Here is a 26,593-nt window from a genome sequence, read left to right as displayed (position 1 = left end):
GAGTCTTCGGACTGTGACTGAGGAGATAAACCATGCAGGAGACATTGGATCAGTTAGATAGCGTCTTTATTGCCAGGCTTGTGGATATGAGTGTTAAAACACACTTCAGTAAACTGTAAGGAAATCTGATGTAATAGGGATGAATCGTCAACTCATCTGCAAACTTTTTGTTTTCTTCTAGCTTCAGATGTTGTGTTGCATCAGTTGAAAAGGTGAGTAGTGTACAGTCCATTACTTCTTCATAGACATGTAGATTTTCTTTTAGTTTTCTGCTATCAAGAGCTGTATGGAATCAGATGTAAAATACCTTAGTTCAGCATAGAAGTTTCACGTCACTGTAGCTATCCAGAGAAATTACTCTGTTTGGCCAACAGAAGGTAGCCTTCAAGACTTGTAGCTTCTAAGGCATTTGGGACCGACTGGACCTGAACTTGTGTGACCATGGTGTGGTCGTCAAATGTAGATTATAACCTGCTATGAGAAAATTGAAACTACAAAAAACTTGCCTTGCTGAAAAGCATGAGAATCTGGGGCTTGCATAAATCACTACTGTGGGGCATTGATTACACCCTGGAATATATATGCTCAGTTTGTTTCCATGGTGTTTAAATTCATTGAGGATGGATTAAGGTGACCTAAAAAGTAATCTCTAATTTTTGGGACTGTCTTCTCTACTGGAAGTTTTGGGAGATTATGAGGCTGGCTAGTTTTGGGTACTGCAGCAGAGCAGTGGAAGACAGGAATCCTGAAGCAGAAAGGATCTTGACACCTATGAAATAGTCTCCCATAGCTGTGGGGTTGGGGGGCATGATTTAATCTGCATATTATGGCAAAGTGAGAGGGAATGGCATCCCTACAATACGGTCTTAGCTTTTTGGAAATCATTTGTACTTCCATGTGTGCATTTTTATCAAGATGTGCAGTTATTCTTGAATTCAACTTGCTAAGTTCCCTGTGAAAAATCAACATTAGCCTGGGGGGGGGGGGGGAATAAGGCACAGGAAGTCCTTCAAAACTGGGAATAGAATCCTGGTCTCTTGATTAGTCATAGGCTTTAACCATGACCCTGTCCTGTCTCTCACTAACACTGATATTTTGTTTAAAATACCTAGGAAAATCCAATAAAACAAAACCACTGACCCCTAGCTTTATTCTTTCTCCAGGTAAAATGAAGAAGCAGCTGGATAACAGGGTTCACTCTTTCAGGTTCCATATTTGAGTTCTCTTTTGGATCCATTTTCCAACAGGATCCCTGCAGTTCCTCTTCACATTCCTGCCCGGGTCTCCTATTCTTTTGACTGGATAGTATCTTAGTAGTATATTTTATTCCCTTTTGTTGATGTTTAGTTATTCTAATGACTTGGTATGCTAACTCCTAAACACCAGGATGTGATCTCATGGTTAAATTATAGAAAACAAGTCAGTGAAAAGGTTTAACACGGGTATGCAAAGGAAAAAATGTAGATGTGGTCATATGTTTTGCACAGATAGAAGAGTTCTGGTTTTACTTATACTCCTTGAATGGTGCTTTGTATAGTCTCCAGGTAGCCTAACAAATGGAATAGGGCTGCATTTACTTTGGCAAAAATGGGATTCATAATTCACCACAGGGTGGATAAAAACAATTTATTTATTTATTTTATTTCAATTGTAATTTCTCAATCTGTTAAATGAAATCTGAGTTTAATACAAAATACGTTAAGGCCTAAATTTAAAATAATCTCAAACATTTTAATAAATATACTGAATCCATAAGTCTCTATCAAAAGTTTTAAAGGATGTAAAGAAAGGAACAGGGGAAAATCTTGCTTCTGACGTCAAGCTTTATAGATTGGCACAATCTATAAAGGCACAATAGGTCGTGTACTATATTAAGGGCTTGTTTTTTTTAATAAAAAATAAAATTTATATGCTGTTTTGTGTGTTTGTTAAAATAATTTCAGTTACCATTTAAAGCAGTTTGACACAAATCTTGAATACTTAATTAGTAAATACGCAATTTATTAATATCACCCACCATTTGCTATACTAAAAATTGACTATAAATTACTAAAAATCTGAAAATATTAAGCTATATAATTGCTTAAATACGTGTTTACTTATAGTGTACTGTTCTAGTTAGGGAAAATGATGGACCATATCTGGCGTAAAGGCTTTTCTATTTAGTTTTAAATCAACGTGTTTTAATGGTTATATCAACTTTCTTTAGAAAATAACTGAAATACAAATGGAAAGATTGATTAAAATCAGTGATTTAAACAGGCTTTCCACTGCGTGATTTAAATCATGCTTTAAATTGCCTTGATTTAAATCAGTCCACCCTGCCACAGATACCCCCCAGGTGTAGATCCCACTGGTGGCATTAGTGGTGGAAATTGATATACAGAGGACTCAAATATGTGTAAAATTTCATCTCACCCTGTTCTGTAACCTGTTCTCACTACATTTGCCACAATTGCTGCTACTCGTGGTGAGTCGCAGGTCTTATTTTTGTCAGTAGACTTAACTCCGGTTTGCCTAGACCAGGATTATTCTGGTGTCGCGTTACAACATGTTGGATAACGCAGTGGTTCTCAACCAGGGGTCTGTACCTCCTGGGCATCCGTGAGTAGGTTTCAGAGGGGCCCCCAAGCAGGGCCGGAGTTACTCGCTGGGGTGGGGCTGAAATCAAAGCCTGCGAAACATAGCTTTGTAGGGGCCCTAGGCAATTGCCCTGCTTGCTACCCCTTAATACTTGCCCTGGCTTTTTTGTGCAGAAAACCAATTGTTGCGGCACGGCAAATATGTTAAACTGCACTAATTACAGCCTAGGCTTCAGCTCAGTACATGCCTTTTAGGTGTGTGTCAATTCTACAGCGTGGGCCATATTTGTGCAGTTTAATGTACTCCCCCACATCCTATATCATTTGAAAGCTTATATTTAGATGTGGAGCTGTCAAGCGGTGCTGTTAGCCTGTAGGTGAGGTGAAACAATGGTACCTAAACGAGTGTCATTTTTGAGACAAGGTAGATGAGAATCTTTTCTTGGTGCAACTTCTGCGTGGTGAAACAGACAAGCTTTTGAGCTACACAGAGCTCTTTGTCTTGAAAAGAGATCTGTGTAGCTCAAAAACTTCTCTTTCACTAACAAGTTGGTCCAAGAAAAATTACCTCCTCCACCTTGTTTCAGTATCCTGGGACTAACACAGCTACAACACTCAAATTTTGCACAGTTCCAGAAACACTTCCAACAGGCCTGACTACGGTTTTTACTGTTCTTTGCAACGTCTTAGTGTGGTATTTATCAGTCTAATCCACCCAATGACAACGTATTAAGACTTATTGGGTTTGTATAGGCAAATATTTTCATCAGGAATGATGACGCTGATTAATATCTAGTGAAAATGGTGAATACCTCTGATTTTTCAAATGAAATTGGCTGACCAGATCAGTCCCCCAGTAATGGTTGTGCATGAGTAGCAGTAGATAGATTCTTTTGAGTACAGAAGCAGGAAGCCTGAAGTGCTAAAAGAGTACTCAAGGAAGACAAGACCATTGCAGAGAAGCTAAATACATTCAGTTGGTTTTCACTGCAGAAGATTTGGGGGAGCTCCCTGCACCCCAGCCATTCCTTTCTAGATAACAGATCTGAGGAATTGTCCTATATTGAGGAGTCAGTAGGGGAGGATCACTAAATTCAGCCTTTGAACCACATGACTGGAGGATAGTTAATGTAAAGCCTATTTTTAAAAAATGCTCTAGAGGCGGTGCTGGCAATTACAGGCCAGCAAGCCTAACTTCAGTACCAGGCAGATTGGATGAAAGTGTGATTAAGAACAAATTTGTCAAACACATACACACACATGTGGGGGAAGTCTCAACAGGACTTTGTAAAGGGAAATCATGCCTCACCACTGTATTACAATTCTTTGAAGGACAAAGGTGATCCAGTGGATATAGTGTGCTTGGACTTTCAGAAAGCCTTTGACAAGGTCCCTCACCAAAGACTCTTAAGCAAAGTAACGAAGCATAGCGTAGATGGAGCTACTATAAGGTGGGTGCATATGGTGGTTGGAAAACTGTTCCCAGAGAGTAGTTCACAGTCAATATGGAAGGCCATATTGAGTGGAGTCCTACAGGGATTGCTCCTGGATCCAGTTCTGTTCGATATTTTCATAAATGATTAGATAATGGCGCAGAGTACACTTATAAAGTTTGCGGATGATACCAAATTGGGAAGGGTTGTAAGTGCTTTGGATCAAAATGGTCTGAAGTAAACAGGATGAAATTCAATAAGGAAAAATGCAAAGTACTCCACTTAGGATGGAACAATCAATTGCACACATGTGAAATGACTGCCTAGGAAGGAGGACCGTGGGAAGGTACCTGGGTGTTGTATAGCTTGGGAAGGTATCTGGGCGTTATATAGCAGATGACAAGCTAAATGAGAGTCAACAATATAACAGTGGTACAAAAAAAGCAAACATGGTTCTGGGATAAATCAGCAGGAGTGGTGTAAGCAAGACACGAGAAGTAATGTTTCTGCTCTACTCTGTACGGATAAGGCCTCAACTGGAGTATTGTGTCAAACTCTGCCCCACAGTTCAAGAAAGATGTGGACAAATTGGAGAAAGTCCAGAGCAGCAACACTGATTAATGGTCTAGAAAACAACCTGTGAGGAAAGATAGAGGAAAAAATGGGGTTTGTTTAGGCCTGGTCTACAGTGGGGGGGGCAGGGGATCGACCTAAGATACGCAACTTCAGCTACGAGAATAGCGTAGCTGAAGTCGACGTATCTTAGTTCGACTTACCTCACCTGCGGGGTTGTTTGCCGCGGCTCCCCCGTCGACTTTGCTTCCGCCTCTCGCCGAGCTGGAGTTCAGCAGTTGACGGGAGAGCAATCGGGGATCGATTTATCGCGTCTACACTACATGCGATAAATCAATCCCCGATTGATCGATTGCTACCTGCTGATCCGGCAGGTAGTGTAGACGTACCCTTAGTCTTGAGAGAAGACTGAGGTGGGACATAACAGTTCAAGTATGTAAAAGGTTACAAGGAGGAAGGTAAAAAATTGTTCTCAACTTCTGAGGCTAGGACAAGACGCAATGGGCTTAAATTGCAGTAAGGGGAGGTATAGGTTGGGAAAGTCCTGTCAGGGTGGTGAAGCACTGGAACAAAATGCCTAGGGAGGTTGTGGAGTCTCCATTATTGGAGGTTTTTAAGAACAGGTGAGACAAACACCTGTCAGGAATGGTCTAGCTATATGTAATCCTCCCTTGAGTGCAGGGGACTGGACTAGATGACCTTTTGAGGCCCCTTCCAGTCCCACACTTCTACAATTCTATAGGATAAGTGAGAAGGACCTCTCATGGGTCAGTAACTGATTAAAAGAAAACAAAAGATAAGAATAAATGATCAGTGTTCAGTAGTGAGACATGAATAGTGGGGATCTGTACTGGGGCCTGTGCTGTTCAGCATCTTGGTAAATGATTTGGAACAGGGAGGTGGCAAAAGTTGTAGATGACACAAAATTACTCAACATAGTTAAGGCCAAAGCAGACTGCGAAGAATTTCAAAAGAATCTCTCAAAACGGAGTGACAAAATGGCAGATGCCAATACAGTGTTGATAAATGCAAAGTAATGTACATTGGAAAAAAAATAATCCCAACTATACATATAAAATGATAGGGTCTAAATTAGCTGTTACTACTCAAGAAAGAGATCTTGGATAGTTCCTTGAAAACATTTGCTCAATGTGCAGTGATGGTCAAAAAAGCAAACAGAATGTTGGGAATCATTAGGAAAGGGATTGATAATAAAACAGAAAATACCATAATGCCACTGTATCAATCCATTGGTACTCCCACATCTTGAATATTGCATGTAGTTCTGGTCACGTCACCACTAAAAAGATACTAGAATTGGAAAACACAGGAGGGCAACAAAAATGATTAGGGGTATGGAACAGTTTCCATAGGAGGAGAGATTAAAAAGACAGACTGTTCAGGTTGGAAAAGAGATGTTTAAGGGGGGGATATAATAGAGGTCTATAAAAGCATGAATGGTGTGGAGAAAGCGAATAGGAAAGTGTTATTTACCCCTTCACATAACACAAGAGCTAGGACTCACCCAATGAAATTCTTTACACACGTACAGTTAACCTGTGGAACTCATTACCATGGGATGTTGTAAAGGCCAAAAGTATAACAGGGTTCAAAAAAGAATTAGATAAGTTAATGGGGGATAGACCCATCAATGGCTATTATCCAAGATGGTCAGGGACACAACCTAATGCTTCAGGTGTCCCTAAACCCCAAACTGCCAGAAGCTGGGACTGGATGACAGGGGATGATGGATCACTCGAAATTACCCTGTTCTGTTCATTCCCTCTGAAGCATCTGGCACTGGCTGCTGCTAGAGACAGGATACTGGGATAGATGGACCATTGGCCGATCTTATATAAATGTATGTGAATTCATAATTTAATGCTTCTTCATTTGTATGCCTGTGTACATACAATGTAGCATCTAGTCTGCATGGCAGAAGGTTTTAATCTGTAATTTCATATGCATGCAGTACTAGTCTTTGAAATATTCTAGAAATGAGTTTTTTAATTCAGTGACACTTATGCACAGGTCAGTATTAGTGTTAGAGATGACAATCCACAGCTTCAGTGGGGCTTCAGTCAAAGTGCTCACTAAGCAAAAATGACAATTTTTGTATTAATGTAGATCCAAGTTAGCACAAGTCTATATACTAGTAAAAAATGAAAAATAGTGGTAGTGGTGAGAGCAATGCTAACAATATACTTTGGGAATTTTACCTGTACAGGGCAGTTACGGTATGTGAAGACATGGAGGATACAAGCCCCTTAAAGCTTAGATCAAAGAAAAAAAGACTGTCCACAAACTTTGAAAAATGTGGTGTTTGTCAAGAAAATCAAAAGAATGCAAAACTGTCACAAGTCACCAGTGCTGGCCAGAACTCTGTGATGCTGGCAGCAGAAGCCAGGAGAGATGAATTGTATTGGCGGCTACTGGGTGAGTTTTCCAGTTTAGACGCTGTGCCACCAATACTCTATCACAGGGGTTGCTTTCAGAAATACACAAGCAAGTCGAATTTGGCACGTGTCAGAGTTATGTTGAACCCAGGGAGGAAAACCGACTCTGAATCTGATCAGAGAGCATCATGCTCATCCGAGTCTATAGCCACCGGTTTAAGCACATCCTCCAGCGATTGGTCCTGTTGCATTGTTTGCCTGAGAAAAACACGTAAGAAAGACAAGAAACTTCATAGAATAGAAACATTTGAAAGAGTAGCCAATCTGAGGGAGGCAGCCCTTCAAAGGGGAGATGCTGACATGTTGCGCAGAGCATCGGTGGAAGACTTGATTGCTAAGGAGGCCGTTTATCACGCAACATGCATTTCTTCCTACTTGAGTAAAACCAATCTTAAAGCAAAACAATCAACAATACAGTCACCTTATGACATTGCATTTTATCGGCTGATTGAAGAGATAGACAATGATCTTATGGACAACAAGAAAGCTCTTCTCCTATCCAAACTGCTTCAAAGATACAAAGCCCTACTTCCCTCAGAGATAGAAACCGCAAGCTATTCCAGTAGCAAATTACAGGCAAGATTAGTAAAACACTATGGGTCTGCAATTTCATTCCATGCACAGCACGGACAAGGCAAGTCTACCATTATTCTGTGCAGCGCGATAACATTAGCTGACGCTATCCAAGCTTCTAGTAACCCGAAGCAGGCCCTTAAATCATCCAAGTGTTTTTTGGATGGGCTTCCGGCGAGTGAACCTGGTGATCAGCTTTCAAATGCACAAGTGGTTTTGTATAACGCTGCTTCAATCCTTCGGTCTGAAATAGCCAAAATGAAAGCCTTGGAATATTACCCAAAGACAGGTAATTGTAATTTACAGAGACCTGCTACTTTTGTGCCCCAGTTGGTGCAGGAATTTGTCCTTCGGCTGATAGATAAAGAGGCACATAATTCAGTCAGCAGTGAGTATCAGCCTTCAGAAGACATTCAGAGAAGGTGCCGCTCAATCGCTGAGTGCATAGTATTCAACAGTAACCCATGCACACGCCACAGAGATCATAATGGGAACAAGATAGTGATGTTGACTAGAAATGTCACCAGCACTATTAAATGTCAATGAGACCTGTACAAATTTATTATTAGAGTTTATTTCACCCTTTAAATTGTTGTTGAGATGCTTTAAGGTCACAAATCCAATGTTGTGTCTTGAAATAATGCATAGAGTCATTAAACTAACAGAAACATGCAAATATTTCAAAGTGAGCATTTTAGTGTGTTATTTCTGTAGTAATGGCACCGCTTGGCAGCTCCATGTCAGACCTCATCTTAAAATAGACATAAAAAGCTTTCAAATGATTTATTGTGTGTGTGCGCGCGCGCTCGCCGGCCGCTCACCCATGTCTACACTAGACTTCTAGATCACTAGCTAATGTGTTCGAACAGCATACCCATACTCCTAGTCTAGACAGAGCTTTAGTAAAACAGGAAAAATGTCAGAGATGTTAACTGGAAAGAAATAGAAATGTTCCAGTGGGCTCCCCAATCCAGGTCATACTGCGTTTTAGGTACTGGGAGAGGGTGGGAGGTTGGGAGCTAAGGTCCCATGTGTACTGTATTAAGGAAAGTCTGCAATATTTCTTCATAAAGAATCTTATGGACACTGAGGGGTTCAGTGGTATAACTAATAAAGGAATTGCTTTTAAACAGGGGTGCTTGGATCTTGATATATCCTTCAGTGATGTGACTGGTTAAATGTTCCATTCACTCAGAGTGAGACTCAGGAACGCCTGATGACTTCTCGTGTTTCATACAAATAGCTGTATGCACTTGAGTTCTCCCTGTGTCCTTGGATGTCTGGGGATTAACTCTTTCATCTCCAGTGGTATCAACTCTTCAGGACTAAATAGACCAATCTGAGGCTTCATTGATACCAAACTGGCTGATGAAAATTCCAGCAGTTGTGGTTATTGGATTTATGAAGCAACCTTACTTGTCAACTTCCTTAATAGGGCTCCTACCCACCAGGTTGCCCAGGGTGAGCTTTTAAGAGGTCATTATCAGACCCAAAGTGTAGGGTTTACCAACTTTTTGTTGCAAAACATAGCATTAGTAATACCTTAATGAAAATATTTCTGCTAATACTGTGACAGAGACCTACATTTTTATTTCTCTGTAAAATGCCATGAATACCTGAAGAAGAGCTCTGTGTTGATCAAACACTTGTCCCTCCCACCAACAGAAGTTGGTCCCAAAAAATATATTACCTCACCCACCTTGTCTCTCATGAATACCTATGGCATTATATGACTTGAATGAAATACTTTTTGGTGACGGTTTGACCATCCCCCTGCTGTATGAGTAACCAAATTGTTGAAGCATGATATGAGCAATGGAAACTAATTTCCATCCTCCTCATATGCGACAGGAGTAGTGATGACATGAAACTTGTGCAAAACTAGATCTTTAAATTAAGTTGTAATAGCTTGAGATTTTAATGGTGTGGGTAAGAAAAAATAGGGTTTTTGTCATGATAGTGATTACATGGGGACCTGAACTGTCAGGAGAAACCTGAAACAGTTGAAGACCACTTCAGTGCAGCAGGCTTTACACGGTTCATTGCATTCTTGTTTAAATTGCTCTCTCAAACTTGCTTCCTTCCATGCATATGATTTTCTATTTGTAGCACCATACCTCCTAGATGCCCTAGTTATGGACCAGGCCCCCATGGCGCTAGGTGCTGTACAAACACAGACCAAAAAGATGATTTCTGTCCCAGAAGGCTTACAATTTATGCTGGTTTTCTCTGCCTAGGTTAGGAAACATTTCTCACGATATTTCCTCCACACTGCCATGTAGCTGTCTTTAGATCACATAGGGCAAAGTGGTTTTCAACCGTGCTGACAATTCATCCACATTACAAAATCTGTGTTTAAACAGGGAGGCGTCTGATCATGTCATAACCAAGCTCTCGCCTAGATTGTGCTTCCTTAACACAATTTGACATGCTGCTCTTATTTGCCTAGAAAATGTGAAGATTGTAGCTTCAATATTTGCAGAGCAGCCGGAGCATTAAAATGGCTTCCCTTTAAGTAAGCAAGGCATTTTGCAATAGACCTGCGAACACGGCCCTAAAGGGAAGCATGACTCCGCTCTGCAGTGCAGTGTGTGTAATAGGTTATGGAGCCATGTTGCCTGAACACCTGTTTGGACAATCCTTGCTGCAGCCTCTGTGCTGCCTTTTAGAACATATTGAGTTTCTGTTGAATTATGACTAATATGACTTCGGGCTGTTCTATTGCTTACCAAAGGCCTCAAGGCATTTTACCAGAGTTAGTTAATCCTCACAACACTCCTGTGAGACTGGCGTGTAGTTCCCGTGTTTTCGGAACTAGGGGGAAGTGAGACATAGAAATGACTTGCCGATGCCGCAGTAATCAACGGGGGGTAGGAATTTTGACTCAGGAACATGGGACTGGAAGGAATCTCCTGGGTCACTGAGTTCAGTCCTTGTCCTGTCATCATCCCTTTAATAACTTTATCAAGATCTATCTTAAAATTAGTTAGGCTGTTTGCCCCACTTCTATTAGAAGGCTGCGGCAGAACCTCACTCCTCTGACGGTTGGACATCTTAATTTCCAGCCTAAATTTATTCATGGCCAGTTTAGACCTAGTGGTTTTCAACTCTGAGCACTAGGCATCCATACAAAATCTGTCAGTGCAGCTCTACATTTGACAGTCTTAAGGGAACTCGACGGGCAATTGCAATGCCTGCTGTGGGGAGTGTGAGGCTGTGCCACAAAAACTGGTGAGCAGTTTCCCCCAACACTCGTGAAATAAATGCTTACACTGATTGTTTCACATCTTTCCTCTTCCCTCTCCTGACAGGAAAATACTGTTATTCAGGATTAGGAGAGAAATGGGCTATTGCAAGCCAAATTACTGTGATTTCCTCAAAGATGCCATTTTTATGCTGTAAGATCTCAGCGCGGGGATAGGGTTATAGTTTGTCTTGCACCAGAATAGTAAAGGAGATGACTTTTTAATGTGAATGACCGTCACAAGAAAATGTTATATAGGGCACCCACTATGCTAGGAAAGTTACGTGTGTGACTTCCTGAGCTACCAAGGATAAATGTGTGCTCTGCATCAGGTGTGGAGTGGGAAGGAAACTTGCTGTTCTGCTTGTGTCATCCGTAAGCAACAAAATGAACAGGAACTTGTCCTAAAAAAAGCAGTTGAGTCAATCCTAAAGCCTACAGATTATAATTGCCGTTCTTGGCCAACCTAAAGTCCCAGGCATTGCAAAACTAGTGTAAACAATGCAGTAGTACAGTAAGGCATTATTGCCTCACAGGAAGCAGTAGGGTCCAGTGGACAAAACACCGAGTTAGGAAACAGGAATTGCTTCGTGGATCTGCCATTAGCAGTGGTGTTGGGACCTCTAGGCCCTATAGAAGGCAGTTGTGGAGACTAGTTAATATTTCTACAGCACTATGAATGATAAAATAACGTAAATGTTTCCAAATTCCAGGGGGAGCATTGAAAAAAACAAGAAACGGTCCTTTTCAGGGTTCGGGCCCTGGGGACTGCAGCAGGGGGCTTGGGGAAATGACACGGATTAGAAGTTACAAAATGGTAAACAGCTGACCAGCAAAACAAGCGAGCAAAATTGTAATTCGTAAAGTCTATCCCTTGGAAGGAGGGAAGTTGGTTGCAGTACAGGTCTGGGTCTTGGTTACATGCACAGTGCAGCCTGTAAGCACTTTCATGTCATGTGTGCGATGAGCCCCTTGGAGTTCAGGTACTGGAGCCTGAAGTTAAGCGTGTGGGCAGAATTTGCCCGCTCCTACAATTGCATCCGCACAAAGCCGATCCTGCCCCCGGGGCGGACCTTGGGGTCCGCCCGCGGTTCTCCAGCGAGGTCTGGCTGCCGGGCCAGTTGCAGAATTGGGGGCGCACCGAGCCAGATCCTGCAAAGCTGCCCACGCTTATGAGCCCCAACGCTGCACCCGGGGGCGAGCGCGGGCAGGACCGGGCCCGTCAGCGGGCGCCTTGCACCACGCACGGCCCCCCTGCCCTGGCCCCAATTCACCCCGACTTCTCCCCCGCCCGGGGGTCAGCGCGCCCTCCCCGGGGCATTTCCGCGCAGTGGCCAGCAGGGGTCGCTAGCACCATTTTCTGTCGCTCGCCGGGGCTCTCCTCGCGCATGCTCCGGCGGCAGGGGGGTGGGGGGGCAGAGAGGACCGAGCGGGCCGGCCGGGGTGGCGGAGCAGCAGGGAGGTGAGAGCCCCGGTGCAGCTTCCCATCCCCCTCCCGCGGTAGCCGGGGTGGAAGCGGGGAGGGGGGGAATGCACCGATCCCGCCCGGGGGCTCTGAGGCTCCCCCCTCCCCGGTGGGGGGGCCGAGGCCTGGACCGGCCCCACGTGGCCGCCGCCGCGCGGCGGTGTCCGAAGGTTCCACGCGTGGAACGCCGAGTGTCAGCCCGCGCCGCCCCCCCCGCCCCGCGCTCCGAACGTTCGCCGGGAGCCGCTCGCGCAGCCCCCTCCCCCCTTCCTCCAGCGCGGCGCTGCGGCAGCGCAACCACCGGCAGGGCCCGGGCCAGCGCGGGAATTTCAAATCCCGGGACGGGAGGGGGGGCAGCTCGCGCTCCTGGCCAGCGTGCAGCGCCGCGCGCGGGGAATTGTGCAAGGGGGGGGGGCTAGTGGGTGCCGACCTGTCCTGACTCCCTGCAGAGGGGAGCGTGTGGGGGAGGAGCGGCGATCAGGCCCTTGATTCCTGGGAGGGGTTTGCAGGTCGGGAGGGGGCGTGTGTCATTCTCTGGGTGTCTCCCGAAAGGAGTCTGCGGGGTGGCGCTGTCAGGGCTGGATGCGGGGGCGTTGGGGCCTTGCTGATCCCGGGATATTAGCGAGACAAGGTGCAGTAAAAGACGCTGCCTCGCCCGCCTAGTCCTAAGGGTGTCATCCAGCAATGACTCCGCATGTGGGCACATTGCATTGCACTTGCTTGTTGCAGCGTTGGAGCTTGGATTACTCGTGCACTTCTCCACGTGTCATCTGAACCGCTTTCTTTTTGCACCATTTTTCTCAAATAATGGTCACTGTGGAGAAAGCATTATGGCCCCGTTCCACCCCAGATACAGCTGCATTTCAGCAGTGGGTGGCATGATTTTTGTGGTGTATGGAACTCGCATAGCCAGGTTAGTAAAATTGAGAACAGATTTTACATGGAAGACCCCAAGTAAGCTAAAATGGTGCTGTATTGTATTGCGGCGCAGGTGTCTTGGAGTATATCACTTTGCATATATAACCTTATACTTGAGGACTCAAAATACTTTACAGACATGAAAGGGGATGCACCATAAAATGATTATATTATTGAAACCTTCTATTTTTCACCTGTGTTGCTAATAACATCTTACTTTGTTAAAACTGAGAATACTGGAAAAACGGAACCTCCTTTTCACCCTTTATTCCTCGTTTACATTCTGCCTTTTGCTTAGCCTGGGCAATGAAAACTGACTACCCAATCTCACTTGAACTTCTAGTCAGTTTCACTTTGTCTCTTACAGCTGGCACAATATTGCAGTGTTTGAGTTGTCAGCTCTGCCTGGGCCTCTTTAAACAACAAATATTTTTTGGAAATTTTAAAATACAGTTTTGGAAAACCCTTCAAATGCACCCTAAATGTTGGGGCTAAAATCCCGAAGTGTCACTTTAAGAGTTTTGTGACGGTGTTCAAGTCCAGTGATTCCCTCTTACAGCCCTTGCTTGTGTGTGTGTTATCGCACTCAGGGGTTCTCAACCTTTTTTGTTCTGAGGCCCCTCCCCAACGTGATACAAAAACTCCACGGCCTACCTGTGCCATAACTGTGTTTCTGCATATCCAGTAGATTAAAAACCAGGGCCAGCGTTAAGGGGTAGCAAGCGGGGCAATTGCCTAGGGCCCCATGCCACAGGAGGCCCCACGAAGCTAAGTTGCTCAGGCTTTGGCTTCAGCCCCGGGTGGTAGGGCTTGGACTTTGGCTTTCTGTCCTGGGCCCCAGTGAATCTAATGCCAGTCATGCTCTCTGATTTATTTTGGCGCCCCCCCCCCCCGAAACCTGCTCGTGGCCCCCCAGGGTCCCCCGGACCCCAGTTGAGAACCACTGATTGCGCTTATTTTAGATAGGGTTGTAGGATCAGACCATAAAATTATAACAAAAAATATGATTCTAGAAAGCAGAAGTAGATTCTTGAAGTAGTGGGCTGTTTGTTTCTTTAACATCACCTTCCTCCTGAATCTTCCTCTTACGCTTTCAGATGTCGATTTTCACATCTCATGGACTGTTGTAATGGGCTAATGGGTATTTTTAGGACTAAGGACTATTTGTGTCTCTGGCCTCTCCTGTAGCGAGGGACCGGAAAGCAGTGTTTCTGGGGAATAGAGCCATGAAACAGTTGGGGGCTTTGATTTTCTAATAGCTTTTGATTATCCTCTGAAAACATATTTAACACTCTGATGAAAGCTGAGAGAGCAGGGAATTGGGATTTCGGAGTGACCATTTGAATTGATCTCATCTACCAGCAGAGGTCTCCCGACGTAAGATGAACGACTGGGAATTCACAATTGCATCCGAAGTGGATTAGTGGGTAGAATGGAGAAAAGTAAATTAGAGTCTAAAAATTCCAGGTGGTTTTAGTGTAACAGTGGGATTTTAACAGTGGGCTAAGGTAGTTAGACACCCAACTCCCACTTCACTTTCATCTCCTAGAGACCTCTTGCAAAACCGCAGTGTCAGTGATTTAGAAAAGAGAAGACTGGGGAGAACTTGACAGTGTCACTTCCAAAGCTTGTGCTTTGCAATTTTCCTGCTTTTCTCCCAGACTCTGGGTTGGTGAATGTCTTAACGTGGAGTGTTTTCAATTGTTTAGCTCTATAGCAATATGCCGGGAAAGCGCGCTGCAAAGAAGAGCCCGACGCCAGAAGAAGGGTCTCCCGAGAGGAAGAAGATTAAAGGTAACGTGGCTTTTTTTCAGGGTTTTGCACCTTCCTCTGAAACGTTGAGGCTGGCTGGTGTGAGAGACGGAGGACTGGACTAGTTGGACCACAGGTCTGATCCAGTCTGACAATTCTTGGCTTTGTCTACAATGAGGATTTGCCCAGCTTTCAGCCATCGGTGCGTCCACACTGGTGCAACCCCTAGGTAGACAGCTTCAAGCCACAATATGCGCCAGTACAGTTTATCCCCGCTTGGAACCAGGATCACTGCTCCATGGATGTAGATTGTGGCTTTGTCTGTCTGCACTAGAGTTTGAACAGCTGCAGCTGTGTCATTTTGCTGAACACCAATGGCTGCAACTGGGACAAATCCCATTGGGAACAAGGCCAACGTGACTTTTCCTCTCCCTGTTCTGCAGTTTTGCTGGTTCTGATTGCTCCCTATCATTCAATGGGTGTTCACTGCTGGTCAGCATCAGAAATGGCATCTTCCAGAAGTGTTCAGTACTGTAAATTTCCCTTTTCCCGGAGCTTGACTCCCCGCACCCTGTGGGTTGTCTTCTGTTTTGTACTGTGCGTGAGGTTAACAGGGACAGATGGCGAGGGTGCAGTTTGCACTTTGCAATTCTGCTTTACGTCGGGAGACTTGTAAATTTTTTTTTTTTTAAGGTCCCATTTTCAATTCATGCTTGGGAGGTTTCTGTGGATGAGAAGCGTCATCTGGCTGTGCCTTGGGACGCTGCAATTAGCGGTTCTGTTGCTTTCTAGTTGGTTAGTTCAGTTTTTGTGGCGGACACTGAGGACCACAGAGAACGCTGGGTGATGCTGCCCCAAAGCGACAGATTTCTTTACTCTTCACTCTAACTACGTGGGAAAAGCTTTTATTTTTTTATTGTACTCAGGCATGCGATAGACTAAATTACAATCTAAAGTAACGCTAATTTCACTCCCCACGCAGCCTTACTCTTCAACGTCAAGTATTCTCTGACAACACCTCCTTCACACGCCAAGAAATGATAGAGGCTTAACGTTGCTAGGGGTTTTTTTTTGACTCTCGCTTTAATAGTAGATGTAAGCAGGGGGTAGAGTTGTGAAAAATGTTGATGTAGAATAAAGCTGTTGCCAGCCCGAAAAGGTTGAGAAACCCTGGACTAAATAATAAAGAGGCCAAACACATCTAGAGCATCTGCCCTCAAGGATCTGAAAGCAGTTTGCTCTGAATCCTTCCACCCTTCTTTGAGGAGGGGGAGTTGTATTCCCATTGTCCGGATGGTGGCTCTGAAGCAAGGCAGGACGTGGGCTGACTTGCCCGAGGTCTTTCAGCGAGTCAGATGCAGGAGAACCACAGGAGTCCAGGCTTGCTGCTGCTTAAATATGAACCCTCCTGTGGGGGTCGTGTGAGGGGCTGGGCTTGCCTTCCCCATGCGCAGCTCTGGGTCTGACCTGCTGCAGTGCCTGGGAATTGTAGGTGGAGCCCCACGGAGGGCGGATTGGGACTGTCGGTCTCATCAGCTCAGCGCAGGTTGCAATGGAAAGGCCAGCGCGATAGCTGTCTGCTGCCGAGCCAGCCCCTGGTTCCAGGAGCTTTGGGAAAGATGTCTTGACTGCTGTGATATTGCATGAGCCTGAATCTGGCCTCTCGCTTATCAAGAGTTTTCCCCCCTCTGTCTCCTGTGCTCCAGTCTACCATTCATCACACCGGACGGAGCCTGGACTGGTGCTGACGCTGGGTCAGGGGGACGTCGGGCAGCTGGGCCTGGGAGAGGATGTGGTGGAAAGGAAGAGGCCGGCCCTGGTGCAGCTGCCCGAGAAGATCGTCCAGGCAGAAGCAGGGGGGATGCACACCGTCTGCCTTAGCGAGACGGGCAAAGTGAGTACGCGAGTCTGATCGCCGGACATGAAATCGAACGGGGGGAGGGGACGCTTATTTGGGTGACTCGTTGAGCAAATTGACTCCGATGTTGGACTGTAAGCGCCGTCTTAATGACTCTTGTTATGCAGCGGCAGCTGGCCGTGGGTCAAAACCCTTCGGAACCTCCCCCCAAACAGGTTCCTTGCTCCAGAGCCTCTCTGATTAAAGAGCCAGCACGTTACCGTGATCTCACTCTGCAGCCTTCTGACCTCCCATAGCTTCTGGTCAGAGCCTGGATGCTTAGAGTGTCGGGTGGGGGCTGCCCTGGGGTCGCTCGCTCTGAGCCGCAGATTGCGGCGTGCAGCGAAGGAACTGTGAGTTGGTAAAATTCCTGGGTTCGACATGAGCCATGCAGGGGGAACCTGTCGCTGTACAGCTCCAGCTCTGAACGTCGTATTGTATCTGGCCCGGTGGTAAGCAGCGCCACGGGACAGCTCTGTGATAGCACGATACTGCTTCGTCATGGTTCCATTGCCGCCTTCCTTGTGACTGACCAAATCTAATGAATTCTTGCAAGGCAGAAAAGTGGGCTGGGTGGGGCTCTCTTCCCCCTCGTTTGGCGCACGTGCCATGAAGGCAGCGATTAGACTTCTCTGCTGACTAGCCCCTCCGTGTAACTTCTGCCATGGGTCGATGGCAAACGGGTCTGCTCTGTGCCAGAGAGCGAGGCGGCTCTGTAACCGAAGCCTGGGGTTCAGAGAGCATCAAGTGGGAGTTGTCTCAGTGCTCCCCAGGCAGATCCTCTTGTGTGAGATCTTGGAAAGCACACGGCCTTTTCTGCCCTGCAGGGACATTAAAGGTCTCCTAATACCTTCCAGGAGAGGCAAGCGCCCCCTTCCTCACCAGTACGCTGCGACGTGTCGGCTTCCCCGCCCCCAGCAGTGACTGTTTCCTTGGCCTTGTAAGCCTCTAACTTTTAACGGGCACCCTCCGTCTGCAGCTTCTGAGAATAACGCAGCCGTCCCCCTTGGCTGGGAGCTGGGGGCTCCTTGCCAGCTGCTTTACGCGCGTGGTCATTAGAGCCAGGCGGGTTCTCTCGCACCAGCTTTGTCATCCTTGTGCTGGGCCCCGTTCCCACCGTGAGATGTTTCCATTTCCAGATCTACTCCTTTGGCTGCAACGACGAAGGCGCCCTGGGACGCGATACCTCCGAGGAGGGCTCGGAGACCACCCCGGGGCTGGTGGAGCTGCAGGAGAAGGTGGTGCAGGTGGCTGCCGGCGATAGTCACACAGCAGCGCTGACGGAGGACGGCAGGGTCTTCCTCTGGGGCTCTTTCCGGGTACGCGGGCTGCGCTGGCTCGGGGAGCTCTGCTGCGTCTTCCCGGGCTTTGCCACTCAACGTCTCTCTCTCCGTCCAGGATAACAATGGAGTCATCGGTTTGCTGGAGCCCATGAAGAAGAGTGCCCTTCCGGTGCCACTGCCGCTAGAGGTGCCTGTCCTTAAAATAGTCTCAGGTGAGTGAGGGCTCAGTGCACAGGTGACTCAGGCTGACGGACAAGCCACTAACCCTGCTCCGGCCGCTGGGACAGAATCAGGTCCAGAATAAACCGGATTAGTTGATCTTTTTCTACCAGCTGTAGAAGGGTGTTCCCTCCCCTCCACCAGCCCAGCGCTTGCCTCCTGTCTCACCCCCCAAACTGGCCGTTAATAATAATAGTTCTCGGTGCAGTCTCTCTGCAACTACTTTGCAAATGTGAACTAATGAATCCTTGTGGAGTAGGAGTATTATCCCTCTCGTGGGTGGGGAAACCGAGGCAGGGCAGGTAAGGGACTTTTCCATGGCGTCGATGGGGAGTCATCAGTGATTCTAGTCTTAATGTTTCCGGTGCCACTGTTTTGAGGGTGGTTAGAGCTCCGCTGATGTCAGTGTTTGGGTTGGGATCAGATGGGAGAGGTGGCTTAGTGCCCACGGTTGGTAATGTAGCAAATAACACAGGGAGTTAGTGTTAGACGCCAATAGAAACTCCCAGAGATCGTGCAGGGTGTAAAACTCCTGGGGCTCTTACCAAGTAAACGCTTTAGCGTGAGACTTTACGTGCCAGGCTTGTTCTCCGGCAGTCTCTCAGCGTTACCCAGCCGTGCTGCTGACCTGGGGCAGGGGTACCAGCGGCGGGCATGCCGCAGGGGGATCGGCGTCCCAAGGCTGGTGCTAGCCCTCTCTCCGTCCCCACAGGGAACGATCACTTGGTGCTGCTGACCGTGGACGGGGACCTGTACACGTGTGGCTGTGGCGAGCAGGGCCAGCTGGGAAGGGTGCCGGAGCTCTTTGCCAACCGGGGAGGAAGGAAAGGTTTACGTGAGTCGCGCTTGACGCCGCGAGGGGGATACACGCTGGTGGGGCCCCTTGAGCCGGTGCTGGCTAAGGCACTACGGGCTGGAGGGGGGTTATAGACACTGATGGCCTCCCCGAGCCAGACTGGGACATGGGCTCGCTGAGCAGGGAGGCGCAGAAGCTGGCTGGGCTGCAGTCTCCAGGGTCCTTTCACCTGACACGTGAACGTACTGCGCAGCTTGATTTTAAAACAGACAGTGCTGATGGGAGCTGCACCCCCACCACGTCACAGGTGGGCGCGCTCAGTCCCGAGCCGGGGAGATGAGCTGGTTGGACAGCAGCCCTGTCCTGCTGGGGGCTGGCCGAGTGACACTTTGCCAGCGGTGGCAATGAAACAGGATAGATCAAAGGCGGGGGGTGGGTTTGCAGCGCTGCCGGAAGGTGGCCCGCGTGGGCAAGTCTCCCTCATACAAGCTGATGCCTATGACAGTGAGGAGAGGTTATGGGGCAGCCCCTCGCTGGCTATGCGAGGGCTACCAAGTTTCTTTTTAGACAAGCGGCTTGAGTTGCTTAGTCTCCGGGTCCCTGGTGTAGGGCAGGGGAGGGCTGGGTGCTGCTTCCGCCCCACAGAGCGCCAGGAGAATGAGGCCCCAAGAGGGGGCGCTGGCCAGCTCGGAGTGACGCTGTGCTTGACTGAGCAAAGCACTTGAAAGGCCAGCCAGGCTTGTCCCCCCGCCCCCAGATGTGCCTGTGGGGAGGGCATCTCTCCCTGCCTCTCCTCGCTGCAGCCTGATCTCTCGTCTCCCGCGTAGAACGACTGCTCGTGCCTCAGCGCGTCCCTCTCAAGGGGAGAGGCGGCAAGGGCCGGGTGCGCTTCCAGGACGCCTTCTGCGGGGCGTACTTCACCTTCGCCGTCACCCAGGAGGGCTACGTCTACGGCTTTGGCCTCTCGAACTACCACCAGCTGGGTGAGGAGTTGTCTGTGCTCCCGCGCTAGGCGCTGTACGTGCGCACAGTGAGACCGTCTCCAGGCAGACGCCTTGGCGGAGGGGAGAAAGGGTGTGCTAGCCCCGTCTCACCGAGGGGGAAGTGGGAGTGCAGGGAGACGAAGCGACTTGCCCAAGGTCATGCGTGGGAAGTGTGGAGCAGAGCAGGGGAAAGAATCCAGGTCTCCTAAGCCCCATCCAGCGCCTTGACCACGGACCAGCCTTCCTCTCGGCCCCTTGCGCCAGCTGGGCGGGGGTTCAAGCATTGAGTCAAGCGTAATTGGCTAATGAAGGAAAACTCCAAACTAACTAGCCGGACCCCAGCAGGCTGGGTGCGCCCGCTGCTCTGGCTTTGTTGAACGCTTTCTAAAAGTGGCCGGGCTGCCGGGATCTTTAATAGCTCCCCCGTGGGCTGTGTCCCTGCCCCTAACGGCGCAGAGGGGCCGGGCGGTCTTTCGCCTTGCAGGGACCTGTGCGCTGAGAAAGTGCTGAATTTTCTGGCCGTTCCACAGCTCCCATTGAATTCAATGCGAGACGGTGTCTGTGGCCGGGTCCTCCCGTGGAGTCGGTAGGTCCTGTGCCCTGCTAAACGCTCTGTCCCGTCTGGGTGTGGTCGGTCCTGGTGGCAGAAGAAAGGTGCCGTTAAGGCAAGGGGCCTGCTTGCATCCTGCTCCCTGACGTGCTAGGAAGCCGGGCTTCGTGGCACTGTCAGGGTAGATGAGAAGGCTCCTAAGCAGTAGTTCGGTTGTTGCCTCCGGCGCTGCCTGGATGCTTTCAGCCCATTGGTTTTAGCAGCAGGTTTGCATGGCACAGGTCTGTGCATTTAATAACGGCTGCAAGATACAGAACAGGTGGGACGTTCTTGGATTGTCTCTTCATGGTCCCCGTCCAGGCTAAGCAGCGTCGATTAAGTCTCGTGACGTAGTGCGTTCATTCTCCTGCAGCGGGCTTGGGGGTAACCTGCAGGCTGGGGTGGCGGGAGGGGAGGGTCTGCTCACCTGTCTCTGACTTCCTTGGCTTTCGTTGTCCCCCCTGCAGGGACGCAGGACACCGAGCCCTGCTTCGCTCCCCAGAACCTGACGTCGTTCAAGAATTCCACCAAGTCCTGGGTGGGGTTTTCGGGCGGGCAGCACCACACGGTGTGCCTGGACTCGGAGGGTGAGTGGGGCAGCTGCTTGTGAACCAAACGGAGAAGGGGGGCAGGGGTTTGCAGTCTTTTGGTTTCCGGCCGCTGTCGCCCAGTGCCAGGGCACTGGGATTGGGGTGATGGTTGAGCCCCAGATCCTTGGCGTTCTTGAGGTCACGGGCAGCTCTCTGCCCTGAGCTGGCACATGGGTTGTGGTTGCCGTTGGGGACGTTCAGTACAGTCCATGGGTGGGAATGCGAAGGGGACTTTTCGGTCCCTTGCCTAGCAGAGTCATGGGAATCACACCTTTTTTCACCCGCAGATCTCACGTGCTTTACAAAGGAGATCAGTGTCCTTATCCCCATTGTACTGGTGGGGAAACTGAGGCCCAGAGGGGGAGTGACTTGCCCAGGGCACCCAGCAGGCCGGGGCAGAGGGTCTCCAGAGTGCCAGTCCAGTGCACTATCCACTAGACCACGCTACCTCTCTGGTAAATGAGAGGACGCCATGCCGCAGCCCCAACGTTGTCTCCATTAAATACAGACTCACAAAAGGCTCCTGGATGCTGCTAATAACCAGAAAGCCAAGGATGCAGCTCGTCTCTCCCTAGCTGGCAGTGGGGGTGGGACGGGGCTGAGCAAATACCGGAATCAGGAGCAACTTCTTGGCTTTGGCCCCTGGCATCTAAGTGGGTGTTGGTCTCCATCATGTGTACTCCCACCCTGGCTCAGTTTGCACGCTCCTGGCCTGGAGCGGTCTGCAGGTTCCCGGGTTCCACACGGGGCAATATGGGGAAGGAATAATGCCTGAGATTAGCCAGATCTGACTGGCAGGGGGCCGAATGTACGTGGGGTGACTAAGGTAGGTACCCGAGTGATGTAAATTCTATGCATCCGGGGCGGTCTCTGCTCCCAAGGAGTAATGCGTCTCTTGCGTGTCCCACCTGTGCCAGGGAAAGCCTACAGCCTGGGCAGGGCAGAGTACGGCCGGTTAGGGCTTGGAGAAGGGGCGGAAGAGAAGAGCATGCCCACCCCCATCCCGGAGCTGCCAAGCGTCTCCTCCATCGCCTGCGGGGCGTCTGTTGGCTATGCTGTTACCCAGGAAGGTAAGTGGAGAGGGCCGGGGGGAATGGCTCTGTGAGTAATGGGCGACTATGGGGCCTGGTCAGTTAGTGCCTCCGTTCGGATGCCAGGAATGCAGCTAATACCTGTCCCTACCTGGCTGTGACAGCCCCCAGACTAAAATCCTCTGGCCAGGGACGCTATGGGCTTTCCCACCCGCCCGCTGTGCCCCAGCCTTGATCTGCAGAGACCCCAGGAGAAGAGCCGGGGGGAGATCCACACAATCCTGACCCATCGTACTGAGGGTGGACAAAGCAGATCTTTGCAGGATAGACACCAGTACGCGGGGAGCCAAGGCTGAGACAGTCGAATTGCTACGTACCCCCTGCTCCCCAGCCGTCAGCCAACGAGGTTAATAACAACCCTGTCGCTGCCTGGCCTGGATTAGAACCACCGACCTAGAGGGGGAAGGCTCCATATCTGTTACTAATCCAGTCCCCCTGCAGAACATGCCCTGGTGGTGGGTGGCAATCTCCAGAGGGTGGGCACCTTGGCACCGCATGCTGTTTGCACGCGGGTCGAGCTAGGCAAACGCTGCAAAAATCTCTTTCTCCGAAGGGGCTGTTTATAAAGGGTCAATGGGGGAACTGGACATGCGCACTGGGTGTTAGAAGTGGCTCTAAGCCGCCTATTGGATCCCCCAACAATTGATTAACGACGTACAGTATTAAACCACCTCTGGTTCACTTATTTACCCTGTATAAATGGAGCTTTCCTGTGAAGAAAAGCCAGTATTAATCTGGAGTCTCGGCCTCGCCATTCCCTGGAGCTTCCGCAGGGCTGTCCTGGCAACACGAGTGCTCATAGGAAGCTAACACTCTGCCCGCCCAAGTGCTGGGTTCGAAAACCACTTCCCCTCCTCGCCCCAGGGACCCGCTTGGGTCTGTCTGTGCTACGGGCACGCAGTGTCGGGTGGGCCATCAGCGTCTGCCCCTGTCTGCTTTCAGGGCGAGCGTTTGCTTGGGGCATGGGCACCAACTACCAGCTGGGCACAGGGGAAGAGGAGGACGTCTGGAGCCCCGTGGAGATGACTGGCAAGCAGCTGGAGAATCGCGTCGTCCTGTCTGTGTCCAGTGGGGGGCAGCACACCGTCTTGCTGGTCAGAGACAAGGAGCAGAGTTGATGACGCAGCATGGTGCAGCAGTAACGCAGGGGACGCCCCCCGAGCGGCTCAGGGGTGGGGCTTGGGAGACTGGTTGTTTCCTGAGACCTTCTGATTTATCTGCAGAGTTATGGGGGGAATCCCCCCCCCCCCCCGCAGCTGACACCAGCTGCCTCTTACTGGAATCCCAGGGGCAGAGTCTGCATGGCTGGAGTGTGGCTTTTCAGAGACACCTTTCCCCTCTGGAAGCGTGCGGCTTTGCTGGCGTATTCAGGGCTCACTGCCTCCTCTTCCTCTTCCTCCTCCCCGCTTGGTCGCCCCCAAAGCTGATTTTCCAGTGTGATGGCAAAGTGGGTTCCCCACCGTTTTAAACGATTCCAGGCCCAGCCACGCTGGCATTCCCCTTGATATGCAACAGGACTTGGGTGTCTCAAACTTTTTAAGGCCACAGCACCGGAAAGCCAAATCCCCCAGCCCCTGTCTTCCCCTCGTCCCATTTCCTTAGAGCTCTCCCACGGGCCTCGTGTGATTGGAGTCACTTTTATGTATCTGTTGGCCAAGTCTCTTTTTATTGTAGATATCTGAGGCTGGCCCTCCCTCTCCCAGCTCCTCCCCTCCGCTTCTTGCGTGAATTGCTAGCCGGTGTGATCTCAGTGCAGCGTAAGGTTCGGAGACAGAGGATCTAACCTGGGGAGGGGTGTAAGGCAGACAGAGGTGGGAGGAAGCGTTCTGGTCTCTCCTGGGAGGTTTTCTAAGGTCACCTGAGCTGTGACTCAGGTCAGACTCCTCAACCGGGGGTCTCTGAAGTCAGTCTCCGAACTCCTTGTTTAAGTTCCTAAGTAGCCGGCCTTGTTTAGAGCTGCAAAGATGCTGAGCGATCCCGAGTTCCCTCGGGAGCTGGGAACGCTCAAGACCTTTGCCAATCAGGCCACTTTCGAAGAGTAACCGCAGACTCTCGCATTTGAATATGTTGGCCTTAGACTAAACCCTGCAGGTGGGTGAAATTTTGAGCAAATCATTTGTCTAGTCAAATCGTTCCATTTCCCTATCGGATGCAGACAAGAGCTAGGAGGAAGAGGCGTATTTTCACATCGCTTAACTCCTTCTTATGTCCCCCTGCTTTTAGAATTGCAGCCAGCCGGTCTTCACTCCCTGTATCCATCCCTGGAGACTTGCAGCAAGAGAACACTTTTGTTGATGGCTTTTTGTTTGTACTCTTCCGTGTCTCCCCCACCCTCCCCGGTTAGGTTTTAATTTGCTACATAGGCCTTGAAGAGGAGGAAGAGAATCCAATTCCAACTATGCATTAGATCACTCAAAGTAACCAGCCTGATTTAGTACCCTGGATGATTGTGTGTGTGTCTAATTAGCCAGGCCATCCACACCGCTCCCACTCTGTCTTCTCCTGCCGCTGCATTCCAAACACCTTGAATAAGAACCACGGTTCTGCAAAGGACTGTTTTATATGTTAAGTTATAGCAATATCAGGGAGGGAACAGGGAAATTGTACAGTGGCTCATATAATAGTTTTGATTTTTTTTTTTTTTTTTAAAGAAAAAAAGAATTTAAAAATATTTTGCGGGGTGAGTGGGGAAGAGAGGCAGGAAACTAAACTTTTAACATTTGGAATAAATCGAGTTTTGATAACCCCTCGTGTGGCTCGTCACTGAAGAGGAGAGAGGTCTTTGGGCCCTGTGAAATGCTGTGGGACTAACCCAGTGCAGTTGGCTTTGTTTTACTGCTATGGGCAGCTGCTTTTCACAAACAAATTTGAAAATTGTAGCACAGTATAATACATCTAACAATATTGTCCCTTCTTTGGGTATCTTTAGGGGGCCCATCAGGGCGCTGTCTGGGTACCAGGGCTCCTCTGACTCGGCCGTGTAATTTGTACTCATGCAGCTGAGACCCAGACCCGGTTCCAGTTCCTTCAGCCACAAACCGAGCCTTCTGCAGCGCCTTTCGTCTTTCCTAGCTGGCCTGAACGAAATGTTCCTATCCAAACTAACGCCCCGCCCCTGGGTTGTGCGCTAGAGGTGAGGGCGGGGCTTGGGAGTCGGGTCTCCTGGTATGGCAGAAAGGTCCTTGTGGGCCCTGTGTGTTTTGAGGTTGGTTGTGTATTGCGGTAATGTCTAGGAGCCTCAGTGAAACCTTTGTTTCGGTAAAAAGAACAGGAGTACTTGTGGCACCTTAGAGACTAACAAATTTATTAGAGCATAAGCTTTCATGGGCTACAGCCCACTTCTTCGGTTTCGGTTTTCACCAAGAAGGTTGGTGGCGATTGGACGTTTAACATAATGAATGCCAGTGAAAATGAGGTAGGACCAAAATCTAAAATAGGGAAGAACAAGTCAAAAATTACTTAGACAAGTTAGATGTCTTCAAATCACCAGGGCCTGATGAAATGCATCCTAGAATACTCAAGGAGCTGCCTGAGGAGGTATCTGAGCCATTAGCGATTATCTTTGAAAAGTCATGGAAGACGGGAGAGATTCCAGAAGACTGGAAAAGGGCAAATATGGTGCCCATCTATAAAAAGGGAAATGAGGATAACCCAGGAAATTACAGACCAGTCAGCTTAACTTCTGTACCCGGAAAGATAATGGAGCAAATAATTAAGCAACTAATTTGCAAATACCTAGAAAATAATAAGGTGATAAATAACAGCATGGATTTGTCAAGAACAAATCGTGTCAAACCAACCTGATAGCTTTCTTTGACAGGGTAACAAGCCTTGTGGATGGGGGGAAGCGGTAGACGTGGTATATCTTGACTTTAGTAAGGCTTTTGATACAGTCTCGCGTGACATCAAACACAAACTAGGGACATACAACCTAGATGGAACTACTATAAGGTAGGTGCAGAACTGGTTGGAAAATCATTCCCAGAGAGTAATCATCAGTGGTTCACAGTCATGCTGGAAGGACATAATGAGTGGGGTCCCACAGGGATCGGTTCTGGGTCCGGTTCTGTTCAATATCTTCATCAGTGATTTAGATAATGGCGTAGAGTGTACACTTATAAAGTTTGCGGCCGATACCAAGCTGGGAGG

At 48.8% G+C, this 26,593-nt stretch overlaps 2 protein-coding genes across 4 annotated transcripts; both read left to right on the top strand.

Moving 5' to 3' along the window:
- Window positions 1-6: 6 nt before the first annotated feature.
- Window positions 7-8,301, top strand: LOC112109007. Of its 2 annotated transcripts, none has more exons than XR_003899887.1 (2): window positions 7-212; window positions 1,164-1,913. XR_003899887.1 is itself a non-coding variant. In XM_029912706.1 (2 exons), exon 2 carries the CDS (start codon window positions 6,838-6,840, stop codon window positions 8,161-8,163), a length of 1,326 nt encoding a protein of 441 aa, XP_029768566.1. In that variant the 5' UTR covers window positions 7-212; window positions 6,816-6,837; the 3' UTR covers window positions 8,164-8,301. The 2 variants fall into 2 exon arrangements, 1 of the variants encoding a protein (XP_029768566.1); XM_029912706.1 differs by lacking the exon at window positions 1,164-1,913 and adding an exon at window positions 6,816-8,301.
- A 3,977-nt stretch (window positions 8,302-12,278) lies between these two features.
- RCC1 (regulator of chromosome condensation 1) lies at window positions 12,279-25,188 on the top strand. 2 transcript variants are annotated; one of them, XM_024203365.2, is made up of 10 exons: window positions 12,279-12,323; window positions 14,954-15,038; window positions 16,703-16,890; window positions 18,033-18,212; window positions 18,292-18,388; window positions 19,108-19,230; window positions 20,019-20,174; window positions 21,231-21,350; window positions 22,271-22,423; window positions 23,387-25,188. In XM_024203365.2, the coding sequence occupies exons 2-10, from the start codon at window positions 14,966-14,968 to the stop codon at window positions 23,560-23,562; spliced, it is 1,266 nt and encodes a 421-aa protein (XP_024059133.1). In that variant the 5' UTR covers window positions 12,279-12,323; window positions 14,954-14,965; the 3' UTR covers window positions 23,563-25,188. The 2 variants fall into 2 exon arrangements, with proteins under 2 accessions (XP_024059133.1, XP_024059132.2); XM_024203364.3 differs by lacking the exon at window positions 12,279-12,323 and adding an exon at window positions 12,987-13,239.
- Window positions 25,189-26,593: the final 1,405 nt, after the last annotated feature.

Source organism: Terrapene carolina, unplaced genomic scaffold, assembly GCF_002925995.2.
Source record: "Terrapene carolina triunguis isolate 2854851 unplaced genomic scaffold, T_m_triunguis-2.0 Scaffold236, whole genome shotgun sequence".
Lineage (NCBI taxonomy): Eukaryota > Metazoa > Chordata > Testudines > Emydidae > Terrapene > Terrapene triunguis.
This window is presented reverse-complemented; position numbering and strand designations above follow the sequence as displayed.

Excerpts from the sequence above, each read along its gene's own strand:
- LOC112109007 (XM_029912706.1), top strand. The coding sequence starts at position 6,838 with ATGGAGGATACAAGCCCCTTAAAGCTTAGATCAAAGAAAAAAAGACTG.
- RCC1 (XM_024203365.2), top strand. The coding sequence starts at position 14,966 with ATGCCGGGAAAGCGCGCTGCAAAGAAGAGCCCGACGCCAGAAGAAGGG. Across the intron at positions 16,891-18,032 it reads GCCTTAGCGAGACGGGCAAA|ATCTACTCCTTTGGCTGCAA; the intron begins GTGAGTACGCGA and ends TTCCATTTCCAG. Across the intron at positions 18,389-19,107 it reads TGTCCTTAAAATAGTCTCAG|GGAACGATCACTTGGTGCTG; the intron begins GTGAGTGAGGGC and ends CCGTCCCCACAG.